The 12,910-nt window shown below is 32.6% G+C and overlaps 1 protein-coding gene across 1 annotated transcript in view; it reads right to left on the reverse strand.

The window, feature by feature from the left end:
- TMEM65 (transmembrane protein 65) overlaps nt 1-12,910 on the reverse strand; it is a 62,105-nt gene that overhangs the window by 13,304 nt on the left and 35,891 nt on the right. Inside the window, exons 2-3 of the mRNA XM_025395347.1 lie at nt 5,662-5,706; nt 2,258-2,325 (exon numbers count right to left, since the gene is read on the reverse strand). Of these exons, the coding sequence (XP_025251132.1) occupies nt 2,258-2,325; nt 5,662-5,706 (113 nt within the window). The remainder of the gene's footprint in view (nt 1-2,257; nt 2,326-5,661; nt 5,707-12,910) is intronic.

Consider the following 12,910-nt stretch of genomic DNA (forward strand, 5'->3'; position numbering starts at 1 on the left):
TATTACAAGAGTTTACAGAGGAATTTGTTTTTACGAGTACAACTAGGGTGGGAAAGTACACCTAACAGGAAGGAGGAAAACATCAAACGTCTATGGTGTGAAAAAAAAGAAGAATCAACTATCTCAACTTACTATTTTAAAACAGTCATAGCTATCCCACAATGAGAGGGGTTGATCAGTATTTTTTTAATTAAAAGATGAAAAACATTTTTAAGATAATAATCACTTATTTCCCCTTTCATAGGTTCTATAGTTACATTATTTATATGTTTTAGTCTCAGCATTCTATATTACAAAGCCTCACTGGAAAATTTTATTGTCTCTGAACTAGTTTGCAACTATCACAGGATAATATTTTTGCCATACCTACTACTCTTAACCAGGTACTGAAGTCAGTGGCTTAAACATTTATTTCAGTATTATTTAAATAAAAAACTGATTTTCTGTGTTCTGGATGTGCTGGGGAAAAAAAAATTAAGAAAAAATAAACAAAATGGTTGATAAGCCCCTGAAACTGGATTTCAATATAAACAGAATAACAAATATTACTAATTTGGAGTCAGCCAACTCAGGCCTGGAAAAATAGTGTACTCTTAGTTGTACTAATAATGAGGCACACACCTGGGGAACACCAAATAGTGAACTACAAATTACTACAATAATTTGACTCTAGAATGTGGGTGTTTGGTTTGGTAGCTGATCCCCATCAATCTGGACATAAGGCTACGCTACATAGCAAACAAAACCATTCTTGAATAAACCATGTTTACATAAATTTTATAATCTATACAACGTAAATTACTTTTAAAATTCCTACTTTGAAACCAAATCTTCTATTTATGTCCATTTGTAGTACACATGATCTCCAAAACACCAAAAAGAAAACTTGCATCTCTCATATGTATTTGCCTCACATTCAACAATCCTAAGGTCATTCTACTTTTTCAGTAGTCTCCTACACTTTAGCTATCATTTACAAAATGTTTTTAAAAGTTAGAGTCAGTGAAGCTGACAACAAACTCTCTAAGTCCTAAATGAGAAAAGTTTCTAGTTGTGAGGCACTTTGATTTTCTCAAACGAGTTTAAATAAAGACCCCAACTGGGAACTCATAAACTGGTATTCAAAGTACATGATATTTTTTTCTCCTCCCACTAAATGTATTGAAGATGTATTACCTTCAATCTAATGCTAATATTTGAAAAGAACGACTTCACATAAGGTATTCTAAAAATATATATTGGAAGTTGATAATTGACATATTAACTGGACTGTGATTAATCTATATTACTTGGACAAAATAAGAAAATGAATAGTTTTTTGACTGATTATGGCATTTTCATAATACGTATATAAGAATAAAATTGGCCAATTTATGTATCTGTGAATGTGAGAAACTTATTCAACTATTTAGAACCACACTGCCTTCTTGGAAACTACTAAAATCTGAGTTGGCTAGATTATTCAAACAATTAATGTAAATCAAATCTAATTGCAATGAAAATCCCATTATGACAAGTTCATAAGCTGTAGCTAACACTTGGTATGTTCTTGAAAACAGAGCACTGGGCAGTTTTTGAAGACTTGCATTTTAATCACGATCTATTTCTGACTTTAGAATATGAACCCAATATTGATATCCATTAACAAAAGGCTTTATATAGTAGTAAGGAAGGTAAGTCAGCCATCTCTGAGATTAAACATTTTTAAGGAGCACCCTTGCATTAAAATACCACAGCAAAGGGGAATTTTTTTTTAACACTACAATGGAACAAGGCAAAAGGGAGATATAGTCATTTAACGGAATTGAAACTTTAAACAATGGCTAGACTGAAGGCTAGACTATGTATCAAAACATGCTTTAAAACATTTTCACATTGGAAAATTGAACAAGGAACTAAATCAAATAGTTACCTATATATGTGATGATAATTGCCAATACCACTAAAGAACATCAGAACATTTTACATATTATTTTTCTTTATTAAGAATGTTGAAATTAGAATAGGATAATATAGGCCTTAAATGTTCTGTCTAAATGCTCTACCAAGTCTATTTGTCTAAATGCTTTACCTAAAGTCTTAATGATTAATAAATATAATGCCTTAAAATTGAGCTATAGTCTAATATGAGATATAGTAAAAAATATTCTTGTTCATTATATTAAAACTTTATAACCACAATAGAGAAATTACTAGGAAAATGTAGACCACATTAATTTATGAACTCAAAATAGAAGCAGTGAGAGAAAGAACTTACAGCAACAATCATAATTGCATTATCCAAAAAGCCAAACCCTATGAAAGGTATCGCATTGTGGATGAATACTGAAAAACATCAAAAACAGAAAAATATATTTTAAGATTTCTATTAACTTAGAATAACAAAAACAGATGATATGATCAAAGTATCCTAAACAGACTTGATAATCTCTAGAATTTGATTCTCATTTTCCAGAGCCAATAGACGCTGCTACTGCTACAAGTAGAAACTATATTGGGAAAAAACAAAACAAACCAGAAAAAATATAAAACATGTAAAAATAACTGTGTTAGGCTTTTGTGTTTTCTTGCTGGTAACACACACACACACACACACAAATATATACATACAATTAAGAGAACAAATTAGTAAACATATATGAGTACCACGTTTTACCTGATTGCTACTGACATGAATCTCTTTTTCTCTTATGACTAAAGTCTGATACTGTAAAATTGATTTCTGTATTAGAAATAATGAAAATGTTCTAAATCAAATGTCAGAAAAGCTATTTGGGTGCTTTTACTCACTAATTTTTTTAAAGAAATGTTAGAAAAAGGTGATTATCTCATCTTTATTACCTCATCTATGTGCAGTCTTTTTCTCCCCTCAAAATTCATCAATATTCCTAAATGCCATTGCAAATTATAAACAATCAATATTTGATTTAAATCAAACTGTAACTTCACCTCTTGCTACCAAAAACACACCTTACTTCATCTATTGGGTATATAAATTCAATGATCTGAGATATTGGAAGTGTAACTAGGTCACGCCAGTAATCCCAGCATTTTGGGAGGCTGAGGCAGGCGGATCGTGAGGTCAAGAGATCAAGACCATCCTGGCCAACATGGTGAAACCCCACCACTACTAAAAATACAAAAATTAGCTGAGTGTGGTGGCGCATGCCTGTAGTCCCAGCTACTTGGGAGGCTGAGGCAGGAGAATCACCTGAACCCAGGCAGCAGAGGTCGCAGTGAGTCGAGATTGTGCCACTGCACTCCAGCCTGGCGACAGAGCAAGACTCCATCTAAAAAAAAAAAAAAAAAAAAAAAGTAGGAAGAACTAATACCTACATATTCTTATACATTTATTCTCATTTCTTTCATATTTACATCTTCAGCAGAATATCGAGGGCATGGTGGATGCTCAAAAAATATTATTTCATTAAGCTGAAGACCACTAACCTGGAAAGGAAGAGAATTCCAGATTGAGAGAATTGAAGGCAGACTGTGAAACAGATTAAAAGCTGGGAATAGGTAAAAGACTTTATTCTAATTAATCTATAAAATTGCCAAGGTATACTGAATATCCGTTCAACTGAGACCTTTTTTCAACAAACATTAAAATGCTGAGTTTTATACTACATCCAAAAAAAAATTCCTTAAACCAACTGGTTATATGTGTTTACTAATTTTTAGAGTCTTTTTTTCTTTTAATGCAGTTATTGCCACAGAAAGTATAATTGAAATATAATCCAGAAGTTATAAAAATTTGATATTACTATATAGAGCTCTGCACCTAGCAGGGAAAGCTAATAAGCACTCAAAAAAAGGCACTTGTACCCTCCACCTCTATAAATGACCAAGACCACGGGACAATACTATATACAGTGTAAGAATACTATTATATTCAATATTATTATGGCTATACAATATTATATAAACCAGTACATAATAGGTATAAAATAGGTCATTTAAAATTTCTTCTTGTTTTTAAGTAAGAATGTCCAAGATCAAGGACATTTTTAATTACAAAGAATATTACTTAAGTTACTAAAAGTGGTAAAAATCAAGTGGAACATTAACAAAATGGGATTTTTTTTTTTTCAATTAAAGAGTCTAGCCTTAGTAACTTATTGCCTAAATCTGGTTATTTACTGAACACTCAAAATTTTATGAAAAGCGGCTTCCAGAACCAATACAGATTACAAATTTAACAGGTTAAAAGAGTATAATGAAATTCTAAAAATTCACTAAATAAAACATTTACAGTGAAGAGAAAGCTACTTAAGTACAGAAAAATAATCATGAAACTGGTTAGGATTAATTAGCATTTTGGGATTCACTTAATAGGATCTCTAAAATTGGCCAGTTACAAATATCTTAAAATTAGGTGATAAGGCCATTAAATTAAGATTATAGTAATTGCTATCTTAGCAATTTTTACTTGGTCAGTAAAACCAAGGCACTCTGTTATAATAATCACTTTGAACTATAAGATATATGTTTTTAGTGTTTATACCTATATAACTATGTCCTAAAAATTAAATTTTATTTTAACTAAAAGGAAAAAATAAAGTTTTTCAAAAAGTTAAATAAACATGTACAGGGCACTCCACTGGGCACCTGAGATACAAAGATAAATAAGACTTGGTTCCCAGCCCTAAAGGGGTTTAGGTATGATAACACAGCCACATAAACAGTAAATTTCAATATCACCTACAAAAAAATGATAATAGTATATAGTATTAGAAACTATAGATTGTATGAATCTAAGGTGGGAGAACCATAACAAATTAACCGGGAAGAGAAGTCTTAAAGAATTCTTAAATTGTTTTGGTATTTGAGGAAAGTTACTAATTTCTAATATAAATTACATTCTACCTGTCAGAGAAAAAATAACTGGCCATTAGGCTTTTTAAAAAATTATATAAATTTGCTCTCTAGTATGGAATGATCTCCTACCAATTTGTGGCTTCTTCAAATTTACTCTCAGAAACACTATTCTATAAATTGGCAGCTGTTAGCAAATCACGTTTCATATTTAGCTTTAATTTACAACCTACTCTAATTCACTATACTGTTAAATAATTCACTTCTTCCATCTTTATAATAACATCCAAACTTGTTTTACATTATTTTGGTATATTCTTGAACATTTATTTATTCTTGAATATTTATTCCTATCACAATAGAGAAAAGAAAGAACACTAGCAGCATTGTAATAAGGTCCTTCTTCAGGCAGTTTTAAATAAACTTTACTTTTTTCATTCTTACAAACAGCCAGCCAGAAGCATTTTCTCCACCAGAGAACAGTTCTATCTAGCCTTGGGTCTACAAATTCTAGTTCTGCATTTACCCAACTTAAATTCAAACTAAAGTAAATACATCATTTTTCCTGGAAATTAAGAAAACTTTTATCATAAAAATAATTCTATTTCTAAATGGCAACAATATTTTAATAATATTAGATATTTTTAACAATATTAGACATTTTACAATATTGTGTTACATCCTTAGCCAAGTTTATAAACTTCGTGCTTTGTATAATGAACAGGATAATCCATTCTATCTGGAAAGATTTAATTTACTGACTCTTCTGTGCTATCAATGAATGATACAGTTATTTCAAGGCCAAAAGATAGATGAACATATATTTAACAATTATAGAACCATTACCATATCTCAGCTGTCCTGGGGTGGGTGGTTGAGCTTCCAATTTTTCTAAAGGGGAGAAAAAGGGTATGGGGCAAGAATTAGTTACTACAGCATGATATTTTTTATTACAATGAAGAAAATACCAGATTTACAATGTGGGAGAACATCAGAGTTTATTCATAAATTATCTTTAGGTTAATGGACCAAACTTGTCCATACAGAAAATATTAATCGGTATGGATTAAATCAAAAGGCCAGCAAATGAAACTGAGCTTAGTTACAAGCCTAACATGGACTCTAGCCCTGGGTAAGTTCATTGTTTTTTGTTTTTCAGATTTCTTTAAAGTCCTTGCATCTAGATAATGAGTCTGTTTGCATTAATTACACTAGAAAAACACTTCGGAAATAAAGCTACTCTTCTTTAAGATGGCAACCCTAGATGACTTAAGAAATACACAAACAAGCATCATTGATAGTGGAAAACATGAATATTCAAATAGATCTAGACATCTTTAAAATGAAGAAAATACTTTTAAAGCAATGAATGAAAACAATGACTTCAGTGAATTGTATTCTGTTCCTTAATCTCTGTTGATATAACTGAATATTTTAACTTCTATAGTATGTTAACAGTATTATACATTAATATATAATATATTTACTAATATATAACTGAATATTTTAACTTTGGAACCTATACACTGGATAATAGGGTATTCTGTACATTAAAAAAACTTTTAAAAGTAGGGTGTTATTCAGAATCACAAGTAACAAAGTTTTTCCAAGTATAAGCCAGAGAGTATCTTTACGTGTCATCATTATATGTAAAAATTAACAATTATTACAAGAAGCAGCCTAACTAGTCTCATAACAATAACCAGCTCACCATTTGTTTAAAAGTAAACTAAGGTAAAAGGGTAGAAAATTCGACCTTCTTTATGATCAACCAACTGGACAGAATTAATTGTTATCATATAGAGAAGAACCCATATAGTGGATCACTCTAAAGATTTAGTACAACCAGATTATCCAAACAAACACATTACAAACTAGATATACATCTTCAAAAATATTTATTTATATTTTATGACAACAAAAGAACTAAGGAATTTAGTATAAAAAAGTAAAAATCAAATAAATCTCCACTGATAACCTACATAAAAGGAAATGTGGTCCACATTAGTGACTGGTATTTTACAAGTTCCACAATAGCTTTACAGTAAGAAATACACTAAAACCTCAAGTTTAATTAACTTTCATATTATTTAGAAGGTTCTGAGAAAGCAAACTTAAGCTTTACTTTTCCTTTTTTAGAATAATTAAGAAATGAAGATATATACTAATCTTATAGAATTTCACATCTGATTAAAACATATTCTTCTTCTTTGATTAGCATGATTAACTCAAAATCTCCTTTGAAAGCATCCAAGCGGTTTGCCAAATTTCTAACTAAGAATACAGGATACTGCTATACTCCAGAGAATTCTCTGGTGAAGTTAACATGCAAAAGTGGTTATTCACATACCAGAACTATTGTTAGTTGCATTAGTCTCATCATGATTACAGTGCTGACACTGTGAGAAGCCCTTGTCAGTTGACTGGAACATCTTGAAATACCTAAACATTCAACAAGCAGGACCTCCACAGTAGAATGAGAGTATACGGAGTCCTTGCTTTTACTTCTTCAAATTCCCAACTCATTGAGTAAAACATTAAAAATATTCTACAACAGCAAAGAAAAGATAAGGGCTAGGGAAGTAAAAAATGTGTAGTAATAAAAAAAAAATCAAATAATGTAATCAATATTCCTAATCTTTCTTTCCTACTACACATAAAAAATTAAAAACTAGAGGCAATAAAAAAAGGTTAAGAGAAAGAAATATAAAGGAGATACAGCAGGGAGGAAAACTACTGGCACAGAGGGGAAAGTAAAATCAAAACACAGATTCTGCCTCCTGCTTCACAAAGAACCTATGGAGTACAAGAGGAATCATGAAAAGAACATTTCCTAGAAAGCGACAATCTTATTAGGAGTATCCATCAAATTATTTTATTATTATTATTTTTTGAGACAGAATCTCCCTCTGTCTCACCCACACTGAAGTGCAGTGACGCGATCTCAGCTCACTGCAGTCTCTACCTCCCGGATTCAAGCAATTCTCCTGTTTCAGCCTCCCAAGTAGCTGGGACTACAGGTGTGCGCCACCACACCCGGCTAATTTTGTATTTTTAGTAGAGATGAGGTTTCACCATGTTGGCCAGGCTGGTCTCGAGCTGACCTCAGGTGATCCAACCACCTGGGCCTCCCAAAGTGCTAGGATTACAGGCGTGAGCCACCATGCCCAGCCCAAATTTTTTTAAAATCAGAAATTATTCTGTCTTATGGTAACTGAATCAAATCAAAACATACATCAGAAGCAAAAAAAAAAAAAAAATTACCTATAAAATACACAACAGAACTTGTAAATCAGTCCAAGATTTCAGTCATCTGATTAGGTTTTAAAATGTAATTACTGCTAGTATAACATCCCTGAAAATAGTCACAATAAATCCCAGGTTTATTTCCATATACATATGTTTTTTACAAATTTAAGAATTTTCTTTTGACGTATAATAAACTATCTACACTTACATTGGAAATGTGTTCTGCTCCAATGTTTTATTAAGTGAACTATGGAGTTAAAACAGTTCTTTCCGTGTGTGTGTGTGTGTGTGTGTGTGTGTGTGTCTGTGTGTATTATATACATCATACTCTCTTCCTTTTCTGGATATTTTAAAACAATAAGATAACTATTAAGCTTGTACTTCTACATACCACATTTGCCACATTACTTTCCATAATGGCTGAGTAACCTCTTATCAGAGGAATTCTCCTGCATGGAACAACTACAAGCTACAAACAAAAGTACAACAAATTAACTACCTGAAAGCACTGGAAGATTATCAAAACCAGGTTGATCCTAGAGGGGAAACAACACAGAAAAAGAGATGACACTAAGTGAGTTAGTTACGTGTTTGTTGCAGCTTTCAGCCTGTGGGCAGGCTCCAGCCACAACATGCAGAGCAACTAAAGCTCTGATGAAAATTCCTCAGTCTATCTGTCTGAAGAACCAGAGGATGAGGTGCCAGGTAACCAAACAACTAGAAAGTGAGGGAGGAACCCTGGAAAGGATAGAGTCAGAAAGGAAGAGTCCTAAATTCTGTGCATACATTCAGTTCAAGTCTACAGCTGACTTGTGGAACCACATATGTGCAGGGAAAACTCCAAAAATACCAGCTAAGGGCACAATAAGTAAAGATTTGAGGGCAGCCCACGGGAGTTTGCAGTTTGAACCTAACCATTAAATGCCTGCTAAAACAAACAAAAATCAATGCTTTTCAGATGAATAAAACAGAATCCAGAGTCTCTACAATGTAGTAATTACAGCAATAACTAGGATACATACAAAATTACTTCACAAACAAGGAAAAAGAAAAATGTGACTCATTTTCAGACGACAATAGAGACCAATCCCAAAGTCACTCAAATGTTAGAATTAGCAGACAAAAACTTTAAAGGAGCAATTAAAATTGTATTCAAAGATGTAAATAGAAATACACTTAAATGAATAACACAGGAAATCTCATCAGAGAAACAGAAGAAAATATCAAAAAAAGAACCAATAAGAAGTTCTAGAACTGAAAAATACATTATTTGAAATTATAAAATTAACTGGGGCCAGGCACGGTGGTTCATGCCTGTAATCCCAGCACTTCAGGAGGCCGAGGCGGGTGGATCACAAGGTCAGGAGTTTGAGACCAGCCTGACCAACGTGGTGAAACCCCGTCTCTACTAAAAATACAAAAATTAGCCAGGCGCCGGGCGCGGTGGCTCAAGCCTGTAATCCTAGCACTTTGGGAGGCCGAGACGGGCGGATCACGAGGTCAGGAGATCGAGACCATCCTGGCCTGACACGGTGAAACCCCGTCTCTACTAAAAAATACAAAAACTAGCCGGGCGAGATGGCGGGCGCCTGTAGTCCCAGCTACTCGGGAGGCTGAGGCAGGAGAATAGCGGGAACCCGGGAGGCGGAGCTTGCAGTGAGCTGAGATCCGGCCACTGCACTCCAGCCTGGGCAACAGAGCGACACTCCGTCTCAAAAAAAAAAAAAAAAAAAAAATTAGCCAGGCATGGTGGGGGGCACCTGTAATCCCAGCTACTCAAGAGGCTGAGGCAGTAGAATTGCTTGAACCCAGGAGGTGGAGGTTGCAGTGAGTCAAGATCACGCCACTACACTTTAGCCTAGGCAACACAGCAAGATTCCATCTCAAAAAAAAAAAAAAAAAAAAAGAATTAAAGATTTTAAAAAAAATTAACCTGGATAGGCTTACAAGCAGAATCAAGGTGACAGAGAGTTAGTGAAAATGATGTCAGATCAATAAAAATGAGTCAGTCTGAACAACAGAGACTAAAAAGATTGAAAAAATAATAAACCTGAGTCTCAGAGACAGAGGGCTAAATATTAAAAGGGCTAATATATGTATAATTGTAATTAGAAGGCAAGTAGAGAAACTAGGAACAAAAACTCTTTGAATAAATAATGGCTACAAATTTCCCAAATTTAGTGCAAGACAAAAGTTTCAAAACATTCAAGAACTTCAGTGAACTTCTAGTGGAATAAATATGTGGGAAAACAATCATAAAGGAAAAAATTCTTGAAAGCACTGAGAAATAAATGACATGTTAAACACAAAAAAAACAATGACTTAAGTATGCAGAAAGAAAATGGGTGTCAGTCCAGTATTCTACATCCAAAAATGTACCATTTAAGAATGAAGGCAAAATGCATTTCAGATAACTGAAGCTATAAGAATGTGTTAACAGTCAACCTGCAATACAGAAAGTGCAAGAGAAATTCTTTAGTCTGAAGGGAAATAGCAGTTGAAAAGTAAATTCTTGAGGAAGGAATAAAGAGCATCAGAAATGGTAAATGTCTGGGTAAATATAAAAGATTACTTTTTCCTAGTAATTTAATTTAAATAGACATGCCTATCTAATGCTAAAATTATAACACTGTCTTACAGTGTTTATAAAATATGTAGATGAATACATACAACATCATAACATTAAGGATGAACGGGGCAGTAAATGGACTGATTTGGTAATTTAGTTGCAACATTTATATGATGAAAATAAAATGGTCCAATATTAGCTCTAAGAGTCGGCAAAAAGTTAAGAATACATGGTGTAATCCCTAGAGTAACTACACATACAGACAAAATACAAAGAGAACATAGTTAAGAACCTACTAAATAACTTGAAGGAGAATCTGAAGGAATGTTCAATAAAGCAAAAAGAATGCAGGAAAGAAAAACAGAAACAAAAAGCAGAGGGTCAAACAGAAAACAAATAGTAAAATAGTAAACTTACTCCAACCAAATCAATAATTACATTCAATTTTAATGGACTACACACTCCAATTAAAATGCAGAGACTATAAAAACGAATAAAAAAAGTAAGACCCAACTATATGATATCCCAAGGATTACAGTTTTATAGGTCAAAAGTAAATGGATGGCAAAAAATATGCTACACAAACAGTAGGCTTATAAAGGCTGGAGCAGTTGTATTAATATCAGATGAGGTAGACTTAACGACAAAGAGTATTACCAGAAATAAAACAGGGACATTTCAAAATGACAAAAGGGTCAATGTATCAGAAGGCATAACAACTGCATGTTTATGCCTAATAACAGAATTTCATAATGCGCAATGCTGAATCTAACAGAATTAAAGGGCAAAACAAGCACTTCCATAATCACACTTGGAGATATAAAAGCCTTTTTCTTAGTAATTGACAGAAAACTAGGCAAAAATATCAGTAAGATATAAACTTGAACACCACCAACTACATTAATCTAATTGATATTTATACAAAACAATACCTAACAACTGTAGAGCACTTATGACCTTCAAGTGCAGATAGCACATTCCTCAAAATAGGACATATGCTGATCCACAAAACGTGTTAATAAATTTGATTAAAATCATAAATATGTTCTCTTACTATAATGGAATCAGTAACAATAAGATATATGAAAAAACAAATTTGGAAATTAAACATCTTCTAAATACATGGACCAAAGAGGAAATCAAAAAGGAAATTAGAAAATATTTCAAACTGAGTAACAATGAAAATGCAATATATAAAAATTTGTAGAATGCAGCTAAATGAATGCTTGAGGGGAAATTTACAGTTTGAAATACTTACATTAAAAAGAAGAAACGTCTAAAATAAATAATCTACAGTTCTATCTTAAGAAGCTACAAAGTAAACATAAACTAAGTAGTAGAAAGAAGCAATAAAACAGAAAGCAAACAATAAAGGAAAGAGTCAAAATTGGTTCTTTGAAAAGATCAACAAAATTAATAAGACCCTAGCTATACTGATAGACAAAAAGAGAATAAGAATTACTCATATCAGGAATGAAATAGGGGGCATCATTACAGATCCCACAGATATTAAAAAGATAGGAGTATTATGAAAAACATTATACCCAAAATTCAACAACATAGGTGAAATGGACAGATTCCTTGAAAAATGCAACCTATCCAAACTAGCAGACTAAGCAAACAAAAATCTGACTAGCTGTAACAAAACTGATTTGTTACCAAAAAACTTTATACATAAACACACACACACACACCCCTTCCAAACCTAGATAGTTGCATTGATGAATTCTGTTAAAACATTTAAAGAAAAAACATCAATCCTACAAACTCAAAAGCTCTTCCAAAAAACAGATGAGGAAATACTTTCAACTCATTTAATAAGGACAGAATAACATTAAAAACAAAGCCTAACCAAGACATTTACAAAGAAGACAAAACCAGATGACTATTCCTCATGAACACAGAACAAAAAGCCTTTAATGGCATAATAAATATTCTGCTTTCCTAAGTATAAGAGTTTATTCATAACAGTGGCAAAAATAACCAACATCCAAACTTCCTTACATGCCCTCTTTCTTAGACACCTCCCAATGAAGGAAAAGTTGCTCTTAATAGGATTCCATGTGTAGAAACACATAGGATAGAAAAATTATCTACAAGAATCCATGAGATAATATTTACATATAAATTTCTTTCCTTTAGGTTTCACATTTTAAAGTCTTTGCTAAAGGTTAAATAAGATAAGACAGTTACTATAAACTGCTGATTTATGTTGTTGTAAGTCAAATGAAAATTGTTTGAAATGAGAGTCTCCAATCTGTTCATGAGGAAGTAGAG

This window comes from Theropithecus gelada, chromosome 8 (genome assembly GCF_003255815.1).
Source record: "Theropithecus gelada isolate Dixy chromosome 8, Tgel_1.0, whole genome shotgun sequence".
NCBI lineage: Eukaryota > Metazoa > Chordata > Mammalia > Primates > Cercopithecidae > Theropithecus > Theropithecus gelada.